The sequence below is a fragment of the Pelophylax lessonae genome, assembly GCF_965119305.1.
Source record: "Pelophylax lessonae genome assembly, chromosome: 3".
In the NCBI taxonomy this organism is placed as follows: domain Eukaryota; kingdom Metazoa; phylum Chordata; class Amphibia; order Anura; family Ranidae; genus Pelophylax; species Pelophylax lessonae.
Window position 1 is genome coordinate 286,414,490 of NC_138770.1, and position 23,003 is coordinate 286,437,492.

A 23,003-nucleotide genomic window follows, 5' to 3' on the forward strand; every position below is an offset into this window, starting at 1 on the left:
TCCCTCCAAGTGGAGTATTCTCACAGGAGGAACAAGCTCTCTACCATATCCTCCAAAAAAAAAAAAAAAAAAAAAAAAAACATTTCTACTTGCATTTAAAAAAGCACCCAAAGTGTTATGTATTCAGCATGTAATGATATGGGTAGCCCAAACAACAGCAGATGACATCTTCATACCAACAACCTACTCATTAAATGATGAGGCTCCTGTTCACTACTGAGGAAGCTCATTATATGAAGTGAACGCAAATTGAAACAGGAGCTTCTAACTATTTCAATACCGGCACTTTCATCCCTTTCCTGCCCAGGCCAAATTTTCAGCTTATGGGCTGGGTTCACACTATTGACAATTGGATGCCGATTTCTCCGCATCCAATTCAGATGTCAGGAGATTGTGACCGGCTCTCTATGAAGCCGGTTCACAGATCTCTGGAGTGGCTCCGATGCACAGGAGTCCTGTTCGTCTTCTGGTCCGCTTCAGGTCCGAATTCAGCCAAAAAATTTGGACCTGAAAAAGGTGAACAGGGACATACAGGACCCCTGCTGTAAGCAGCACCAAGCGGCAGTGTGAACCCAGCCTTAAAGCGGTCACCACAAATGACGCAGTCATGCAACACTATAACCTAAACAAAATTTTTTTATCTTATTGTTCACACAGCTAGAGCTTTCTTTTGGTGGTATTTAATCACCACAGAGTTTTTTTTTTTTTTTCTTCTTAACCACCTCCCACCCGGGCCATTGTAGATATACGGCCGGGCGGGAGTCTCGTCCTTCTGAATGGACATTCCGGAACGTCCTTCAGAAGGAGAGAGAGATCGCGCCGCCGCGCCGCGATCTCGATGTGCCTGTGTGACTCGGACACAGAGCAACATCATTCGGCAGGAGGGCCCTGTGATTGGCCCTCCTGATCACATGACGGCTGTGTCCAATCACAGCCGTCATGTAATGTAAATAGAGCCGTTATAACGGCTTCGATCTCTTCTCCTCCTGACAGATCCTGTCAGTGAGAAGAGGGATGATCGGTGCTGCTGCGGGGGTGATCAGTGAGTATTTCTAATTACTCACTGATCACAGGGGGGGTCTGTGCTGGTAATCAGAACATTGATTACCAGTGCAGCCCTGGGGGGGGGGGGGTGCCACTAAGCCACCAGGGATGCCCACCATGGCCACTAGGGATGGCAAGCAGGGCTCAGAGAGCCCCCCAGTGCCCTCCCTATCAGTGTTGCCCACCAATGCCATCTATCAGTGCTGCCCACCAGTGCCGTTATTGCCATCTATTAGTGCCAGCCCACCAGTGCCCATTATTGCCCACCAGTGCCCATCAGTGCCGATCAAAAAAACAACAAAAAAAAACACCACACACACACACTTCTTTGTTTCAGTTATACAACTTATCAAATAATTGCGCATAAAATTTAGGCCAAAATTTATTAGGCCAAAATTTATTCTGCTACATTTCTTTGGTGAAAATAACCCAAATCCGTGTAAATTAATCTGTTAGAGAGTTAGGGTGTCAACAAACGTTGGTATATAAAACAGAAAATTCGATTACAGCCCATTCAGACTGGCGCGACACGACTGTGGGGCACTTCTGGGCGACTTGCACGGACTTCATATAATTGAAGTCAATGCAAGTCGCCTCCAGGTCACCCCAAAGTAGTACAGGACCCTTTTTCTAAGTCGGAGCGACTTGTGTCGCTCCTATTAGAACGGGTCCTGTACTACTCAATGGCGAGCGAGCGACCGACCCGACTTGGTCGCCTGACAAGTCGCGCTAGTCTGAATGGACTCTTAATCCTAATGTACTGCCAGCCTGTCAAATTTTAGAGGCCCAAACATTTTTTTTTATTACGATTGTCTTTTGTTTGTTTTTTTAAATACACTGTGACCAGAGCAATATATTGTTACCATAGTACTACTCTGGGAAAGTGATTAAAAGAAAATCCTTATCACTTTTCCAGAGTAGTACATTGCTAAAATGATATTGCTCTGGTCACAGTGTAGTAAAAAAAAAAAGTTTAATGAGAGATGGTTGTTGGTTGTATGAAGATGTAATCGGCTGTTATTACATGCTGAATACATAGCACTTTGGGTGCTTTTAAAAATGCAAGTAGAATATGTGGAGTTTTCAATAAAGAGCACTTTTATTAAGAGCCCTTTTTTTGGATCCCATTTTGTTTTTACATGCGATTTACCCGAATACGGAGTGGCATTAGAAGAGTACAGGCGGTCCCCGGGTTACAAACAAGATAGGGACTGTAGGTTTGTTCTTAAGTCGAATTTGTTTGTAAGTCAGAACAGGTATATTTTTTTAAGTTTAGCTCCAGCCCAAAAAATAATTTTCAAGTATTATGGATAGCAGAGGAAAAAGGTTAACAACGCTGTGCCATTTGTTTTGCTGTCTGTGCCCCTTTTCAGAAGATTTCACCTCACTTTCTGTCCCTAGGACAACTGGATTTTGAAAATTTTGGGTTGTTGTGGAAACAAAGATTGGTGATAAAGCTTCAGTGGAGACACATTTTTCCCATTAGAACTCTAAAGGAGTGAATTTTCCTTCCTAGAGGTAGATTTCTCCTCACTTCCTGTTGTCTGCCTCCGTTTGTAAGTAGGAGTCGTTTGTAAGTCGGATGTTTGTAACTAGGGGACCGCCTGTATATATACCAGGATAAAAAGATTATGCCAGAGAGCCCACGTTGGAGCAACAAGCATGCATGATGTGAATATGATTGAGGTCACCGCAATAAAGGTGAGCGCATATATCAGAAGCACTGGGTGATTGCATGCATCCCAAGGAACATTTTGAAGGATGTTAAAGTAAATCCAAGCTCACTACATAGTGGTGGAGGACTTTCTAATTTGTGATTGATATAGGGGCCTTTACAATTATTTTTTGATCATACATTAATGCATATTAAAAAAAAAAAAAAAAAAAAAAAAAAGAAGAAGGTGTTATATTAATATTTTATTTATTGGAGCTCGATTGCACTACATCAGTATATTTAATATACCTAGACATTTTGAAAAGTATGTTTAGCCCAAACGCCACCTCGTCTCCAACATAGACAAAACATTAGAGCTGCCCAATAAAGCAAATGCAATCATCAAGGCTTGGAAGACAGATGTGGGAGAAACCTTTTCTGAGCAGGTATGGGAACAAATATTGACAATTCAGAAAGGCTTGCAAATAGGACAACAAATGGTTTTGCACAGAGCAGCCCAGATCCACCTCTTCTGCCTAGTGTCCTACTTCTGTAAAGGGCAGCATAACCCTACTGATATGAAGATCATCAGAGTCTGCGTCTGTCAATGAACGATAGAGAAATAGGGTATTTATAGACATTGTTTCATACAAACACTTACACAGTGTAGGATGGATTCATAAAACAAAAAAAGGGGCTGGCAGTAATATTTACCTTTAAAAAGTAAACTAAAGTTAAAATGTGGAAAAAATAGATTTCTGCTAAAAAAAAAAAAAAAAATATGGTTCAATTATGCCGAGTACTATTAACTGCCAACTAGCAGCAATTAGGCCTCATACATTGGACATACGCATTTATATTTTAAACACATGCTGGATTTTTTCTGCCAGTAAAAATAATTATAAAAAATGCCAATAATGTTGCGTGTTAATGCGCACATGGCATTCGACCTATACTAATATATAGAATGTTAATATATTATTAATTCTAACTATTGGAATACATTTCCACTCATATGTCCATGTGTATGCGAATATGCACATAAAATATGATCACAAGTTCCTCTGAATGCAGCATTGGTGCGTTTTTCTATACTTGTCTGGAGTTTAGGTTTAATATACAACTATAAGCCTGATTTTATCGGTATGTCAGCTTAGCAAAAAAAAAAAAAAAAAAAAAAAAAAAAAAAAGCTACTTACTCTATAGGATAGTGTTATAACTTGTAAGGTCCCAGGCAGATCAATATGAATAAAGGGAATACACCACCCAGAAAATGCGTAACAGGTAAGGATACGGTGACTACAAATCAGTCCACTTTACACCCTAAGGGAGTAATGAATCTGCTTACCGGAAACTGTAGACCACTTGTTATAGTTGGTCACCTCAAGCGCAAGGGAATTGGGTCTCCCTCAAAACCATCGAGCCTGGAACCACTCAGAAAAGGCTCATGAGACTCCAAAATATCTCCAAGAGAAGAAGAGAGCTAACATAGTGTAGTACTTAACGTTTTATTGAAGACTAGACATTAAGCCCGTTAAATTAACGGGTGCTAGAACACATGGCTGACTGAGCGGCTCTCGCTTATCTCTTTTTTTTTTCTAACAACGCGAGAGCCGCATGACATAGCCAGCTCTGGACATAGCGTCCCTGTTGCCCTAGCAAGAGACACGCGCAGAGCTGACGGAGCGGTTCTCGCGTGCGAGCGCATACAGGAGAATGCGGGGCTGCGCGCATGGTGCAGGGGAATGCTGCTGGGCTGCGCGCATGGTGCAGGGGAATGCTGCTGGGCTGCGCGCATGGTGCAGGGGAATGCTGCTGGGCTGCGCGCATGGTGCAGGGGAATGCTGCTGGGCTGCGCGCATGGTGCAGGGGAATGCTGCGGGGCTGCGCGCATGGTGCAGGGGAATGCTGCGGGGCTGCGCGCATGGTGCAGGAGAATGCGGGGCTGCGCGCATGGTGCAGGGGAATGCAGGCATACTGCAGGAGATGCGGTGCTGCAGGCATGGTACAGGAGTACCATGCCTGCAGCACTGCATCTCTTGTAGTATGCCTGCAGCCCCGCATAATGGCAGGCAGTGCGGTAGTGGAGTCTTACTTACCTGTTCCTGATATGTGCTGGGGAGAATGGGGGAGCTCCTCGGTGTCGGAGGCCGGGTCCCGGTATTGGGGGGGGTCACCCCCGATAATGGTGCGGCTGAGGGCCGTTGTACTGCCGATCGTTTCAGCCACCGTTCTAAATTCGTATGTGCTGGGGAGGTGGGAGGCGGAGTTCCGATTGCTTGCCTTGGATTTAAAAATGGCGCCACACATCATTGCGTATGCGCCGCCGCTCGGGAAAGCTTGAATACGTTCGGCTATTTCTGGAAACGTGTACGGCTTTTACCGAGCAGCGGCACATGCGCAGCGATATGTTGGCGCCGGGTGGCGCCATTTTTTAAATCTAAGGCAAGTGATCGGAACTCCGCCTCCCCAGCACATACGGAACTCGGAACGGTGGTTACTGAAGCTATCGGCAGTACAACGGCCGTCACACCGCACCATTATCGGGGGTGACCCCACCAATACCCGGCCTCCAACACTGAGGTGCTCCCCTAGCCTACACAGGTCAGTGCCCGCTCCCAACCCGCCCCCAGTCCCAACGGCTGTCCCTGGTGCACATGCGCAGTAGCGCAATATCACGGACACAGGGAAATCTAGAGTGTGGACGCAGGGACAGTTGTATTTTATTAATATAGATAATGAATTGCACTTACAACATCCAGTAATAAAGTGCATCCGTAATAAAAAACATGCCAGGGAAGTTTGCGGCGTTCCTACGAGGCTTTCCTCCAAGCTTGAAACCGTAGCCCACCAATCAGAGAGCGATAGTGTGGTGACGTCACCCTCATAGGCCCGAGCCTACGCGTTGTCAGAAGGAACGTCGTCTGGGGATAGGCTTAAACAGCGCATCACCATCTCACTAAGCTATTTATAGGTGGCACCATTTTGAATACTGGCCGCAACCTCTTTCTGTAGCAAAGCAATGGGGAAAAAAAGATACCAAACAATAACACATAGGAACAGAATAGGTAAATCCATCGATGAGTTCCTGCAGCCACTAGTAGTAAATACCCCTTCTTACCGTCAGAATACCACTCAAGTTATCAATTTGTTACACACCACCCAATGGGGTGATGGGTATATTTTGGCCATGGCCAATGTGGCCTCTTTATACACCATCATTTCCAATAAACATGGGCGAGAGGCCATTAAATATTTAGAACAAGATGGGTTCTTACTACCCATTCGGTAGGACTGTTAAAACTGCTTATTATTGCTACTAGCCATAACTATTTTTGGTTTGGGGGAAATTTTTACCTACAAAATCGTGGTGTAGCCATGTCCAAGTTAGCCAATTTATTTGTGGCTAGATGGGAGAAAGATGTCTTTTGGGATCATCCCCTAGCACATTTGAGAGTGTGGAAAAGGCTCATCGACAATGTCCTTGTGTGGCAGGGTGATCAGACCTCTCCTACAAACATTTTTTGAAACTCTTAACCAAAATGACCAGGGTATCTTACAGTTTATGGTGAGTGAGTCTCAGATACATTTTTTGGATTTGAATATCCAGGTTCATGAAGGCCGACTCACCACTACAACACACTTTAAGGAGACAGACGGAAATGCTTATATACCCCTCCCAAGTTGTCATATACCCTGGTTGACTGAAGCTCCTAAAGGCAAAATCCAACGAATCAGGCGTAATTGTACAAACTTCTGATTTTTTTTCAGCAGGCTAATATCTTAAAAACTACAAAGGGCTATATGGAAGAGGAGATTGAAAATTCTATTAGGCAAGTAGCTAGTATGGACAGGGGACTAAAGTGATCTAGTAAGTCAGAAAGTAGTCATTTATAAGGGAGCCCCATCTTTACGACACAGGATTGCATCTAATGTCGTAGATCCTCCAAAAATGGTTATCTTTTGGTCAATCAATGACATGTTTCTCTGTAAGAAGTGCATCATCGGTCAGATTATTCCCACCCAAATTGGAGATGTACATCTTTTCAATCCACTCAAACAAATATTGTTTAGGATATAGTTTTATCACATGCACTTCAAATTTTTTTTACATGGATTCAATGCCCTGATTCAATGCCCCTGTTTGAAACAATATATTGGTCGAATGAAGAGAACTGCATATATGTTTGTCTGAGCACGTTGGGAATATCAAACATGGTTTCAAGAGACACAGCATAGGCAAATATTATGCGCAATACCATGATAAAAAAGGTAAAGGGCATGGTTTTTATTGCCCTGGATAAGGTTGTGCCCCATTGGCGAAGCACTAACATGATTAGGGCCATCTCCCAATTAGAAACAGGCTGGATATTTGATATGAGATCTTATGTTCCTCATGGTTTAAACGTTGATTGGGATAATAGAATTTTTGTAAGAACTTACCATAAAATAATTTTCTCCGAGTCGTCTGACAGTCGCCGCCCGATGGTATTAGCCTTCACTAATGGGTAATGGCGCCCTTTGCAGGAGCAAGGCTAGGCAGATAATCAGGTTAATACAAAAAAACTTTTATACCTCGGCACGCCACTAGGGGGCCATCCCTCCCCGCCATTTTCCTGAACCCAATCTGATATTAACTCAGTTTGTAGCAAGCAGTACCAGAAGGCAACAACCCCCAGATCCAAAATAACAGAGGGGTGGGGGCGGCGACTGTCAGAGGACTCAGAAAATAATTTTACGGTAAGTTCTTACAAAAATTCTATTTTCTCTTACGTCCTTTGCTAGTCGCCACCTGATGGTATTAGCCTTCACTAATGGGACGTCCCAAAGCAGTGCAGGTATGAGGGGTGGGAAAAACCAAACGCAACCAAATGAGAAGGTAATGCAAACAGTCGGGCCAGTAACAACCTGAGCCCACAGGAAAAAAACTGGAACAAACCCAGAAACAACAAACACCCCAAAAAAAGGGGAGACCGTAAAGACAATGTCACCTTAAACAACTGCCGCACACAAAACTTTGCGGCCAAAAAGGAAGCATCCGAAGATGCCAAAACATCAAGTTTGTAAAACTTTTGAAAAATGTGCACGGACGACCAGGTCACAGCCTTGCACACCTGAGCCACAGACGCCTGATGGCGAAAAGCCCAAGAGGCACTAACGGCTCGAGTAGAATGGGCCTTAAGCGGGAAAGGAGGAACCTGACCCGTGATGGAATAGGCCTGAACAATCGTCTGTCTGATCCACTTAGTAGAAATGGTCGCCGCGGAGGTCCCTCAGGAAGAACAAATAGAAAATCAGATGGCCGAATCAACTCTGTGGTAGACAGGTAGACCTTGACTGCCCGAACCACATACAGAGAATGCAAGGCAAACTCCCTAGGATGCTTGGGTCCTGCACACAGCGAAGGCAACACGATATCCTCATTGAGGTGGAAAGAAGAAACCATCTCGGGAAGAAAAGATTGATTCGGTCACAGAACTACCTTATCTCTATGAAGAACCAGATAAGGAGAAAGGCAGGACAAGGCCGCCAAATCAAACACTCTGCGAGCCGACGTGATAGCCACCGGAAAGGCAACTTTCTGTAACACAGGAATCTCTCTGATGTTCTCGAAGGGAGGTTTTTGTAACACTGACAAAACCAAATTCAGATCCCAGGGAAGCAAGAGAGCTCTCCTCGGGGGAGCCAAATGCCGCACCCCTTGAATGAAGGTGCGGACCAAAGAATGCGATGCCAAAAGGTCTTTGAAAAAAAAAAAAAAAAAAAGACGGCCAAAGCCAACAACTGACCCTGGACCGTAGTCAGTGCCAGATGCTGATCCACGCCCTTCTGCAGGAAGGCCAAGACCTTCGCCAACGAGAAGGAACAAGGGTGAAACCCATGCACTCGCACTAAGCGATATACGCTTTCCAGGTGCGGTGAGAAATCTTCCTTGAAGTGGCTGTGCGAGCCTTTTAACAAGGTAGGGATGACCGCCTGAGGAAGACCGCTATCCCTCCGGACCTGGCTTTCAACAGCCATGCCGTTAAAAGCCAAAGACTGTAAAGCAGGATGGAAGATCGGTCCTTGAGACAGACAGAAGATCGTCTCGCAGTGGAAGCTGCCAGAGAGGTTCGACGACCATCTGAACAATGTCCACGTACCAGGACCGTCGAGGCCAGGCCGTGGCCACCAGAATGACTGACATCCGTTCCGATGCCAACCCGCGGAGGAACCTGGAAAGGCATACAGTAGCCGATAGCGGTGCCAAGGCACCCCAACGCGTCCACGGCATCTGCCAGAGGATCGCGAGTCCTGGCCACGAACCTTTCCACTTCTTTAAGGAGACGGGACGCGAACAGATCCGCGTCCGGGGTCCCCCACCGGGCGCACAGGAGGTGAAACACCTCCCGAGGTAGGGACCAGTCCCCTTGGTCCAAAGTCTGGCGACTCAGACAGTCCGCCTGCTAGTGTTCCACTCCCAGAATGTGAACGGCAGAGAACGCTGGTACATGCGATTTGGCACAGGACAGAATCTCGGCCACTTCTTTGGCTGCCCAGGCACTCCTGGTGCCCCCTTGGTGATTGATATAAGCCAAAGCTGTGGCATTGTCCGTCTGTACCCGGACCAGACACCCCTGAAGCGGAGATGACCACCAGAACAGACAAAGCTTGATCGATCAGAGCTCCAAGACGTTTATCGGTAGCAAAGTCCACCCAGCCAACCACGTCCCCTGGGCACAAAGCGAGCACTGATCTCCTCCCGCAGAGTCCCGAGTTTGTCCTCCGGAAGGAAGACCTGAGTTTGAGCAGAGTTCAGGACCATCCATTGGTACTGAAGACGAGTTGAGAGAGTCAGTGCTGACTGCGGAAAATTGATGGTCCACCCGAACTCCAGTAGAGTCCAAACCGTCACGGCCAGATCCGTTCGCCAAGGTCACACATGAGTTCGACCTTAACAAGGAGGTCGTCCAGGTAACCGAGGACCGCAATGCACCGTAAGCGCAGTAAGGCTAGAAGGGTTACTCTTCTCCTGCGTTCCAAAGGCACAAAAGCAATTATGTTGAGTCTTGAAGGAGGGCCCCCGCCACGTGCGGGGAGGGGAGGGGGGGGGGGGACTGGTGAACTGGGGCAGCAGAGTACTCTTACCTCCCGTGAGCCCCTTAATCAACTCATCTAGAGTTTTCCCAAAAAGACGCTCCCCCTCGTAGGGGACCTCAGACATCATCTCAGACAGCTCTTTAACCAGGTAATGCGGTGGTTTGCAAACCCCACCGCCGACAACCGGGCGACCAACGGAGCCTCGTCCAAGGCAGCGACGCACAAGAACGTCGCAGTGTGGACGAGCTGATCCTCCTGTGAAGCCCCTTGCCCATGTCGTGAGCACCTGAAAGGCCATCACGGAGGCAAACACAGGTTTCAACAGGGAACCCGCCACCAGATCTGGTGGCGGGCAAGTGTTTCCACACGCCTATCTGCCGGATCCCTGAATACCAGGGAATCCTCTACTGGCAGCAAGCTGGACTTATTCAGCCTAGACACAGTGTGATCCTCTGCTTGGGGACACCGTCCGTTTGTCTACCGCCTCCAAAAACGGATAGCGGATGGAAAAATGCTTAGGCACCACCATGTGCTAAATGCGCCGCCACTGGTCATTCACAATCACGTGAAATTCCTCAGGGCAGGAAAAAAGCCTGACCCGACTTCTGGGGTCTGCAGAACCCAAAAACGGACCGCATACTTGACTGAGCTGGCTCATCGTCAAGATTGAGAGTTACTGTTAGGACGTCAATGAGAGCATCCATCGTAGCGCGTTCCCGAGCTACAGAGGAGGAAGAATCCCCCCCCCTCCTCCTCCCTCTCAGAAGCGGAGGACCGGGACCCCTCAGGGGGACCATCGTCCGTGGCAACCAATACGGGCTTAGAGTCAGAGGACTGGGAGGGCACAGGCCGTTTTTTGGGGGAGCGTGCCGACATCAGCAGATTCACCTGGGACGCCAAAGTCGCAAGAGCAGCAGATATGGAGGCCATGGAAGAGGATTCAGGTGTACCCGAAGCTCCCACCAGGTCTGTGGGGGGTTTATTATCCTGGGAGGCCATTTTTGCCTTTTAAATCGGCGGTTCCCGCGGTCCCCCCCCAAATCTGCACAAACAGAAAGAGCCCCCTGTGAAAACACACTAGCCACAAGTAAAAAAAACGTTTTGGTTGAAAAATGACAGAAGGATTAACAAAAATCCCCAGCCTGTCAGCACATTTTTACATAGGAGAAAGTGTGAAGGAGGAAGTGATCTCACATCGCTAGAGGCCCAGTCCTCGAGCCCAGACAAAAAGGTGCCTATAGAAACTCCATGACAAATGTCACAGGGAAAATGGCCACTTGCCCTTACTAGGCATTTGCCCACATCCAAGATGGCGCCCGATCAGGAGCCTGTGCAGAGTCCCAACATGGCTGATGTCCTCACACAGAGCTTAGAATCTGCACACCATAAAACATGGCGGCCGCTCCAAGCGGCAGCAAACGAAGTGTACAAACACATTCTGGCTATCAGGGACCCCAGGGAGACCCCTACAGCACCCCATACAGCGCCCCCAGCAACCACCAACCCGGCCAGAAGGGGGATCCTACAGAGACCACCAGCCCTGCTATCCCCTAAGAGTGGGCCCACAACCCCCCAAACGTCCCCAGGGACAAGGGGGTAACATTACTCACCAGTCCAGAAAGCGGGCACCGCTCAGATATGGGAGACCTCCCACCCTCAGTGGGGGTGCTGGTAACAAGCGGGCGATCCGGGTTGAGACACCCTCAGCGAAGACACAGCTCCGCAGGCTCGTGCCCATTCGGAGGGGCACTGTCGTTGTGAGGCCTGGGCGTACCAGTAACCTGCAAAGCTCGTTGGCAGGCTGGGACTCCATAAGGATCTATAAGACCCAGTCCGAGGCCCAGCTCTGCAGTCACTTGTAGTCCTCCAGGAAAGGAATCCCTGACTAACTAGTGATCGTGAGAGAAATAAAAATCTATAGTGCAAAGAAAAAAAAACATGCATTCCGAAAAAAAAAAAAAAACAAAAGAAAGCTGAGACACACGGTCCCAGCAGAAAGACCTAGAACAGCTCCTTAGCTAGGCAGCGTAAATCTGAGGTAATATCAGATTGGGTTCAGGATAATGGCTGAGGGATGGCCCCCTAGTGGCGTGCCAAAGTATATGTTTTTTTGCATTAACCTGATAATTATCTGCCTAGCCTTGCTCCTGCAAAGGGCGCCATTACCCATTAGTGAAGGCTAGTACCATCGGGCGGCAACTATCAGGAGGACGTAAGAGAAAAAGTGAATACACCACCCAAAAAAAAAAAAAAACGTGCCAGGTAAGGATAGGGTGACTACAAATCAGTCCACTTCTCACCCTGAGTAATGAATCTGCTTACCGCAACCTGTAGAACACTGTTATAGGTGGTCACCTCAAGTGCAAGGGAATTGGGTCTCCCTCAAAACCATGCAGCCTGGAACCACTCAGAAAAGCTCATGAGACTCCAAGGTATCTCCAAGAGAAGAGCTCTAACATGGTGTAGTACTTACTTAATGTCTCTTAGAAGAAGATAATGAATTGCACTCACAACATCCAGTAATAAAGAGCATCCATGATAAAAAAAAATCATCAAGTGAAGTCCGTGGCGTTCCTATGAGGCTTTACTTTGTGCTCCGGGCTCAAAACGGTAGTCCACCAAACAGAGCGATAGAGTGGTGACATCACCATCGCAGGCCCCACCCTACGCATTTCGTCAGATGCAACATCGTCTGGGGCTAGGCTTAGATGGCGCATCACCATCTCACTAAGCTATTTATAGGATTGCGGTGCCATTTTAACTACTGGCCACGACCACTCTATGTAGCAAAGCAATGGGGAAAAAGACACCCAACACAATATCACATAGGAACAGATAGTAAAAAGAATAAACGAAAAATGGCATGTCACATTAGAGTCTCATGAGACTTTCTGAGTGGTTCCAGGCTGCATGGTTTTGAGGGAGACCCAATTCCTTTGCACTTGAGGTGACCACCTATAACAGTGTTCTTCAGGTTGCGGTAAGCAGATTCTACTCTCCCTGAGGAAGTCACGTGACCTCGTGACGTAACGCGTAGGAGGAGCCGGAAGTGACGTTACAACGGAGCCCGATCTCCACAGTGGCGGCTGTTTTTTTGTTTACATGCTGAAGCATCATGCCTAAATTGTAAGTGTAAATCTTTATATTTTAATAAATGAGTTGGATATACTGCACCATGAATAGTCTTTGTCTCTGAGGCACACTAAAGATCGGACAAAGAGGATAGTACAAAAAACGATCAAGACAAACATTTAGAGGGATCCAAGAAAGCAGCTCCACTAAGTAAGAAAGGACCTGGATTGAGAGAAATTGAGTCTATCGTTGAGCTGGGATAGATACCAAAGGCAAATTGATCATGCCTATAAGGTGAGAGGCTAGAGCACTCAGAGGTGACACACAAGGTGAAGGAGATCATAGTCACTTAATTGCATGAGTGAAGCACGGATATAAGCGAGGAACGTATTCACACAAGCCATTTTGGATGTACTCTATATAATTTTTTCTTTTGGACTATTTCATTTAAATATTTATATTTGAAGGATTACAATTGAACTATTCACAGATATCTTTTCTAGCACCGTTTTAATAGAAAATCGCATGTAGCACTTTATTTTGAGCACAATATATATGTGTTTTACTGTTTATGAATCAGATTGAAGACCAACACTGGATTTATATAATTTATATATTGATATCACTGGTAAAGAAGTAGCACTCTGATATTTATTTATTTATTTATTTATCCATTGATACACACCGTACTCATATATTTATTTATTTTAAGAACACCTTGATATTGACTGATTTAATTAATACACCTGCACTTTCATCACCTAATTATTTAAAAACATAAATATTATATTTATCACGCGGAGCACTTTTAAAGCAAGAATTGTACACATCACTGCCACCAACCCAAATAGAGATCCATTAGAGCCAATCCCTGAAGCGCACCACTACCCTTTGAATGATAATCCTAGACCATTCAGAGTAAAAATCATTAACCACTACTCTCTGGATTCCGTCTTCTAGACAGTTTTCTTTCCATTTACAAACTGATCTTTCCAAGCCTTTAGACTTTACCTTACACATTAGCCGTGTGGGGAACTGTGTCAAACGCTTTTGCAAAATCCAAGTATGACCAGTCACCCCACCGTCCAAGGTTTTACTTACCTCATCATAAAAAGAATCAGGTTTGTTTGACAACTTCCGTCTCATGAATGATTCATGATGAATCCATGCTATCTGTTACTTAAAATATTTTTTCTCCAACATGAACTCATCTATGTTGTCTTCTATTAAACTCTCCAGTATCTTCCGACTATGGAAATTAAGCTAACCAGTCTAATTACTTTGTAAAGACTTCACCTTTAAAAAAAAAAAAAAAAAAAAAAAGGCACCACATTGGCCCTACGCCAATCCAGTGGTACTATTCCAGTCATTAAAGAGTCCCTAAAAATGAGAAACAATGGCTTTGAAATGACAGAGCTCAAATCTTTTAGGATCCGTGGGTGGATGCCATCTGGTCCAGGTGCTTTATCCACCTTTATTGTTTCTAAATATTTCTGCACCATATCACTTTTGAGCTAATGTGGATCATTTGGGGCTGTGTCAATATAATCCCCATTATGAACATGAGCTCTCCCATGCTCCTTTGTATACAGAGCTGAAGAAAAGTATTTAACCACTTACGGAAAGCCCACGTGTATTTACGTCGGTACTTTGATGTTAAATACCGGGGTTACGGCAGCAGACAGCTGCCATAACCCTGATATTTTTTTTAAACGGCGGGCGGTCTGCTTTAACATAAGGGTGGTCCCAGCGGCGATTCGCCGCGGGATCACCCTTATGGGCGAGGGAAAGGTGCCCTCCTCCCACCGCTTCCCGGTCGTTTTCTCCGCTTACTGGACCCGTCGGTAGCGGGGAAAAAAATTCAGTCCACTGTCCCCTCAGGCAGGAAGTCAGGCGGTGGGGAAAGAAAGCCCTCACTCGACTCTATGGCCTTGGGAGGACCGGCTCAATGTCATACGTCGTTTCCTAGCAATGGATTTAAATAAAGAGCCCATCTTTTTTCCAGCATGAAAAAAAATTACTGCATACGCAAGTCACGCCCACATATACAAACGGTGTTCAAACCACAAATGTGAGGTATTGCCGCGATCGTTAGAGCAATAATTTGAGCCCTAGACCTCCTCTGTAGCTCTAAACTGTAGATTTTTTTTTTAAAGTGTCGCCTATGGGGATATTCAAGTACCAAAGTTTGTTGCCATTCCATGAGCAATTTTGAAGCATGACATGTTGGGTATCAATTTACTCAGCGTAACATTATCTTTTACATAATAGAAAAAAAATTGTACTCTCTTTACTGTTTTCCTATTTTAATTCAAAAAAATAGTGAATTTTTTCCAAAAAAATTGTTTGCAAGAAAGCTGCGCAAATACGGTGTGATAAAAATATTGCAACGATCTCCCATTTTATTCTCTAGTCTAGGGTCTCTGCTAAAAATATATATATATATATATATATATATATATATATATATATATATATATATATATATATATATATATATATATATAAATAAATGTTTGGGGGATTTAAGCAATTTTCTAGCAAACAAAACTGATTTTAATTTGTAAACAAGTGTCAGAAAAAAGGCCCTGTCCAGAAATGGTTAAAATGTTTGCCTTCTCTTTGTCCCAACTCAAGATTATTTGTAAGGGCCTACATGCTCAAAACGGACCATTTTACTCTTAATATTTTTGGAAAATCTTTCGGAGGTTTGTCCTACTCTATTTTGCAATCTGTCGTTCATTTTTAATTTTTGTATCCTTGTTTTCCTTTTTACATTCTTTATAAAATTTAAACAATGATAGTGTTCCTAATTTTTTTTTTTTAAGCCCTTTTCTTTTTATAGTTTTTTTTCAATTTTGGCCATGAGCCACATAGGTTTTGTTTTTAGCCCTTTAAACTTTTTTTCCCATAGGAATATACTTTGCTGAGAGTTCACATAGTCTTTTTGAAGAATTCCTGTTTCTGTTCTGTTCATCAATGCCAATATTCTCTCCCAGTCCAAGTCTTGAAGAGCAGCCCTCATCCTTGGAAAATTTGCTTACAACCAACAATAAATGAAATCAGGTTATGGTCACTGCTATCCAGATGTTCTTTTATATGAATATTGGTAATAAGCTCTGCATGGTTTGAGATTACCAGGTCCAGCAGAGTATCATTCCTAGTCAGGGCCTCAAACTGGACCATAAAATTGTCTTGTAAAAGGTTTATACAATTTGGCATTTAACTGTTCCAGCAGTGCCGTTACTCCAATGAATTTCCGGGTAGTTAAAACCCCCCATTATTATCACTGTTCCAGCCCTTTCTATCTGTGCAAAGAGCTGAGTCTCCACCTCCTCATTAATACTGGGTCTATAACAAACTCCAATGATAACCTTTGTAGTATGCACATCTGCACCCATAATGCTTCAGACTCATCACACACTCTAGGTTTTCTTTTACACTCGCTTTGAGATCACTTCTCACAGAGAGACATCACTACCTTTTGTTTTTACCCTGTCACTTCCAAAGAGTGCATACCCACATAGGCAGAATGGCAGCAGAAGTGAGCCGGTAGAGAAGAAAGAAACCAGCCGACATTCGGTCAGTGTGTACCAGTCCTTGTTTCACAGAAAAAAAGACATCTAAAAACTTAAAGCTTTTAAACTTTAAATTCAAGTTGCTTATGTGTGTTTTTTTTTTGTTTCTTTTAATCCGCTCTTAAAAAAATAAAAGTTCTTCTGACTGCTTGAATTTGATGAAAAACCATGGGCAGTAATCGTGATGCATCGTGAGATCGAATCTCCAAACGTGAACAAAATAGTAACTATGCGAGTAAATATCAAGCACACTATGCATGCAATAAAAATATTTCCCTCAAGAAAAAGTGGGGAAAAAAAATCCCAAAAGCAAGAAGAAACGTATCAGGCTAAAGGAAGAGTTTAAAGGTACAAATTCTAAATATGTCTATAAGAAAGTGTGCCTGTGCATTTTTAATAAAATTTATAAAGCAATGCAGTGAATATTTGAAAGCAACAAAAAAAAAAAAACAAACAAACAAAAGTAAACCGGTCTTTGCATATTATAAAACTACCTACCAATTAAAGCTTGAAAGAGGTTACTCTGAAAGATGCCAATGACCCGTTCAATAGATTTCCTGAGTTGTTTGTCCTCCGTTTGATTAAGTTTGGTGCGATATTCTTCTAGGAGGTCCAACGCACGTTGAGTATCTATGCCAAAGAAAACATTGCTTTTAATATACATTCCATCAGTTGCCTACAGGTTTGTTTATCCAATTTCTACAGTGCTTGATATTCAAAATTAAAAAAAAAAAAAGTTATGCTTTAAAATGATGCTCCGAGTAAAACAACCGGAAAAAATACATTTGAACTAATTTACCTTCCCAAGAATTTATATACTTCCAAGTCATGAGATTTGCCATTTTGCTACACTGCACAGGCAGAAAGGAAAATACCCTATTTCAGCTGCTTGCTCGACTGAACAAAGAAAAAGCATCCTCGCACTGCTGATTGTATCACCAGTGAGAAAGCAAGTGAAGCAAGAATCTGCAGACTGCAATCAACAGGTGAAGGCTAGATCGTGTCCCATCCTTGTCCACCCCTTTAGAACCTGGGCATAAGCAGGGGCATTATTTACTAGTAAAAATGGGGGGAAGAAACTGCGCTAGATATCTAAAAAATGGTATAGCAGCAACTTAATAAGTGACAAACATCAAATAAACATTAAAAAGGGGGAGGCTGCGCTAAGTGACACAAAACATAAAAAGTCCAAAAAGTCAAAATGTTTTGATGGGTATGTAAATATTGAAACAAAAAAGTCCAAAAATATTCAACCGAATATCCACCCGTGCAGAAATTGAATTTACTGCTTATCAGAAGTAGCAGTATGATACGCCTTGTATGAGATTCAGCCGAGCCAGCTGAAAATCTGTGAAGGATTCCTCACCAGCGATGGCCGTCCCAGGATCACGATTATATGGGTGTAGGAATAAAAAACAAATACAACGTAGCGTGATACTGTATAGAATGTTGAGTGAATCACTCCCGAGTGTGTCAGAAGGAAAAGAAAAGTGCTAGTAGACCCACCACCAACACAAGCTGCTTACCAGATAAATGATATATGTAGGCAAATAAACAGCAATCCAAAGGATGATAAAAGCCTTGAATAGACCACCACCTTATAACGTGTTATAATTACCAAATGAAATGATAGGTGAAAGCAAATCAATATGCAGCAATTCCAGATGAATGATAAAAAGCCGTAGGATAAACCACCACCTTGCTCTTAGTGTAATTACCAAATATAAAAAATAGATGAGCATAAAGGGTAGTTTCGGATGGACTCAAGACCTATTGAGGAGTATCACCAAAATCACCTGCTTACCAGAGATAAGCACATTCAATGCCAAATCTTGGATCCAGATGTCCCTGGAAAATGTCCCAGTCTCCTATAGGCAAAATGGTCCCTGGTGGTGTAGAGGCCGATCCGCAAATATGGCTGTACAGAAGACGGCAGCCCCGTAGCACCCGCTCACATTTCCAGGTCAATGTTTGCCCTCCACATCGAGACGATCACAAAACCACAAAAGCAGCATCTGAGCATGCCGGGTCCCTCATCAATCCTGGTGGTCTATTCAAGGCTTTTATCATCCTTTGGATTGCTGTTTATTTGCCTACATATATCATTTATCTGGTAAGCAGCTTGTGTTGGTGGTGGGTCTACTAGCACTTTTCTTTTCCTTCTGACACACTCGGGAGTGATTCACTCAACATTCTATACAGTATCACGCTATGTTGTATTTGTTTTTTATTCCTACACCCATATAATCGTGATCCTGGGACGGCCATCGCTGGTGAGGAATCCTTCACAGATTTTCAGCTGGCTTAGCATTATTTACTAGAACTGACCCTCTGTAGCTCACCCTTGCAGGGGGAAAATACAGGGGGAATCGGTTCCAGTAAATGCCACCCCTCCTGTCCAAGTTCCCCTTCCCGCTGCCCGGACCCCCTGTGTTATCCCCTCCTCCTTGCAGTGCTGCCGGATTCCCCTCCTATCCTGTCAGCTGCTGTGGGAGATTGTAGGAAGGGTAAGTATCATTAACGAGATTTCTTTTCGTGGTATTTTTTTTTTTTTTTTTATTAAATTAAATTTTGTCTTACCCTAAAATCATATTCTCTGATGTTCATTGACAAACACAGCTCCATATCTTCTTGACCATTGGGTTATACTGCCCCCTATAGGAGTAGGATACTAGGCGAAAAAAAAAAAAAAAAAAACTACCACGCCTATGGGGCAGTCCCAGGGAGTAAACTCCCACTCTCTGCTATAGGCACTCAGTTTGGTTGCAAGCAGTGTCATTAGAAAACAACCAAACTCAGAGGTACGGGTGCTGTATCGGTCAATGAACATCCGAGAGAAAAAATTTTTTACTTAAGACAAAAATCCAATTTCCTCTTTCGTTCAGGTGGCCCCCCTGCAAAGACACTCTGGTCAGTGTTCTAAGCCATTGGCTGAGAGCACCGAGTGGGAACAGGTTGGTAGAACATTTTTGATCATGCCCCTTCGACAGCAGCTGGCCGAACGGCTGGATTCTGTCAGGCTGGAGGCAGTACGCACAGGCCAAATGTCACCTGGTTTCTTTAGAACCGGCCGATGTTGCCCAACATTCGGCCCATGTATACTAGGCTTTAAGGTTTTTAATGAGGGAGGAAGCGGCGAGTAAGCAAATTACTTTTTATTCTTTATTGTTTAAGACAAGATGGTAGTTACCCCAAAGATATGTTCAGTGCAACTGACATCCTATAAAAAAAAAAAAAAAGTGAATGATCTGACTTGCCAAAAATGACGTTTGTCCCATGTTGCGCAGGCACAGCCGTATCCTCCAGAAATCTTCAGTGCAGGGATGCTCAGTCCTCTTCTAGTTCTTGTCTCTGAACATCAGCTGCGGAAGGGGTTAATTGCTTCAGGTCTACTGTGAAGCCGCTATAAAAAGTTTGACAGAACCCATCCCTTAATCCTCCTCCATGGAGGATTTGCTCTCTCATTGCTTTCACTGCCTCTTCACACTAGGCATTTGTTTTTCTCCTCTGAGCGCCTAAAGCTGCGTACTGCACAAGCATTTAGATGTGTCCAGGCGCATCAATGGGTTTTTTTTGCTCAAAAGCTCCTCTCCTGGATGCGCTGGGGTTTTTTTTTTTTAGCCTGTAAGGCCACTTTCACACTTGTGCGACTTGGGACTGCAAAGTGACAAGTCGTACTTCATGATTTCCAATGAGTACCGTTCATATCTGCGAGACTTCACCCTGATCCGTCCTGCGGTGCGACTTCCATTCAAATCAATAGGCTCCCATAGGGAACCATTGATTTTGAATGGAGGCAGAAAAAACGCTGCTAACAGCTACTGTGGCCAAACGCGCAATAACGCCAGTGGAAAAAGCTACTGAAAGCACGTTTTTACAGCTGCTGTTTCCCGGGGTCAAGTAAACAGCTTTGGAGCACATTTTTATGACGCCCTGTGTGCATGGAGCCTAAAATTGCAGATGTTGCATTTTTACACAACACACCTTATCACATCTCACTGCATCAAAACTCCACTGTAGTACACAGATGAAGGAAATATTTGCGGCATTTCAATAAAATTTTAAAAGAAAAAGAAGGAAAAACAGTGCCTTCAGTTTGAACAATGCAAAGCACCACCAGTCACTGCTGATGCACAGACACCAGCCCGCAAACAAAAATGGCCCATTTTGGCGTGCAGACTAGTGTAAATGAGCCCCAATAAGCAGGAAATTAACTGATAAAAACAGTGACTTTAGGGTTTCACACTTCAAAGCCCAATAAACCTGCACAATTTTTGAACACCACACACATCTCTAGTCAAGAATGCTCTTGCATTAATGAAAAGATGGAAATGCAGCCCGTGGCTTTCAATATGCCTGCACACACAGGCGTGTATTGATGTGCTGCTTATTGATCAGTAAATAAATACAAAAATACGAGTTACTGGTCAGTATTTTTGCATAGATAAAATTGCAAAGATGTACAAATATGCACAAACACTTGAAATTGCCATGCTTCCTGCTTCTGCTCAAGTAATATACATCTCATTCTCACATTTTTTCCTGCCAGGAATGTCTGATCCTCATACATCAGTACAGTGTGCAAGGGGCTTAATAGAGAAAAAAAGACTGATCACTGTTACAGCTTTGTAGATTAATGAAGAACTTTTTTGATCAAACACACACTTTACCCAGACACTCAGAGCTGCTGCAGAATGCTTGCATCAGAGTAAAGCCCCGTACACACGCAACGATTGTTTGCCGTAAATTTTCGGCCAACGTCCGATCGGCCGATTGTCGGCTTGTTAGTATGATCCTTCCGACAACCGACTGCGACTTTTCGGCCGAACAAAATCTGGTGTGCATGCTATAAAATTTTTGTTGGCCGTCAGCAGAACGGCCGATTGTTCCTCAGTCAGTACAGATTTCGGCCGACAAAAATGTGATGAGCAAGACTGGGCATGCTCAGAGAAGAAAAAACAGACGAAAAGTAGACCAGAATATGACATCACTTCTGAAGTTGGTTGTTGTTGGCCGACAAAATTTGTGTGCAGTCTAGAGCACATTTCAACCAACACTGGACAAAAGACGGCCGATCGGTCGGCCAACAATCGGTGCGTGTGTACGAGGCTTAAAGCGGACATAGGCAGTTTAAATCTCAGCCGGTTCCTGCTGAACCGGCCGAGATTCAAACCATGTATGGGCAGGCTGAATGAACCCAAGTTGAGCAATCACCTTGGGTACAACCAGCCTACTGGATTTTACACATGGTTATCACACCTAGTATAGCCACTAGCAATAATCACTGTCTTCTGGCGGGACAATCTAATAAAAAAAAACTAAATTATTGTTTTGACTTGACAAGGTTACAGACCAAAGTTTATCCATTTGATCTGTAAATGAACAGAAAGATAAAAAGAAACATTTTATCTTTCAGCGCTGAGCAACATTGCCGGCATTTTTTTTTCCTTTTTTTGACAGCTGTACGCTACTCCTAAGGAGAGGAAGCCAATACCCCATTGGTGAAGACTGTATGAGTGGGCGGCAACTGTCGGAGGACGTAAGAGAAATAATGGTTTGTCAATCTTTCCCAGGGAAAGAAAGAGCGAAAAAAAGAAAGAGCGAAAAAAAGAAAGAGCGAAAAAAAGAAAGAGCGAAAAAAAGAAAGAGCGAAAAAAAAATTGGCAGTTCAGCCACTGGCACGCGGTAATTTTTAACGATGAGAGCAGGTTAACCCTGAGCACATGACAGACGTGAAACGGTCTGGAGAAGCCATGGAGAATGTTATGCTGCCTGTAACATCATTCAGCATGACTGATTTGGTGGTGAGTCAGTGATGATCAAGATCTGGGGAGGCATATCTATGGAGGGACAAAACACCTCTAGAGGCTAGACAATAGCACCCTGACTTCCTTGGGCCCATTGTCAGACCCCTAGGCTGGTGCTGTGGATCCTAGGTTCCTCCTGGTGCATGACCATGCCCAGCCTCAAGTGGCAGCCATCTGCAGCCAGTTCCTGGAGGATGAAGGAATTGATACAATTGAATGGCCCCCACGCTCGCCTGACCTAAATCCAAAAGAACACCTCTGGGACATTAATTTTCGGTCAAACCCACGCCGCCAGGTTGCATCTCAGTCTGTTCAGGAGCTCAGGGATGCCCTGCTCTCATGTCCAGATCTTGGAGGGAAATACCCCAGGACACCATGCGTCATTGTCAGGCATGCATACAAGCATGTGGGAGCCATACAAACTACTGATTACCATTTTGAGTTGCTGCAATGAAGTTTCAGCAAAATGGACTAGTCTGCTGCATCATTTTTTCACTTTGATTTTCGGGGTGTCTTTGAATTCAGCCCTCCATAGGTTGATAATTATTTCCATCAAATGACGTGGCATCCTTTCGTTCCTAACACATTAACACAGTCGATATCAGTGTAGCTATCCAGTAGGATATTTTTTCCCCTTTGAGATCTGATGCATTTTCAAAGTGTTCCTTTCATTTTTTTTGAGCAGTGTATGTATACACATCCACCAACAAACTTGTTCTGAACTAGTCTGTCATATCAAAAACTTACTATGTATAATACCTGGAAACC

General features: G+C 44.2%; 1 protein-coding gene across 14 annotated transcripts in view; it reads right to left on the reverse strand.

Moving 5' to 3' along the window:
- DLG1 (discs large MAGUK scaffold protein 1) overlaps nt 1-23,003 on the reverse strand; it is an 818,929-nt gene that overhangs the window by 790,442 nt on the left and 5,484 nt on the right. For all 14 annotated transcript variants that reach the window (XM_082251441.1, XM_082251439.1, XM_082251438.1 and 11 more), the window contains exon 2: nt 16,927-17,058. In XM_082251441.1, the coding sequence (XP_082107567.1) occupies nt 16,927-17,058 (132 nt within the window). The remainder of the gene's footprint in view (nt 1-16,926; nt 17,059-23,003) is intronic.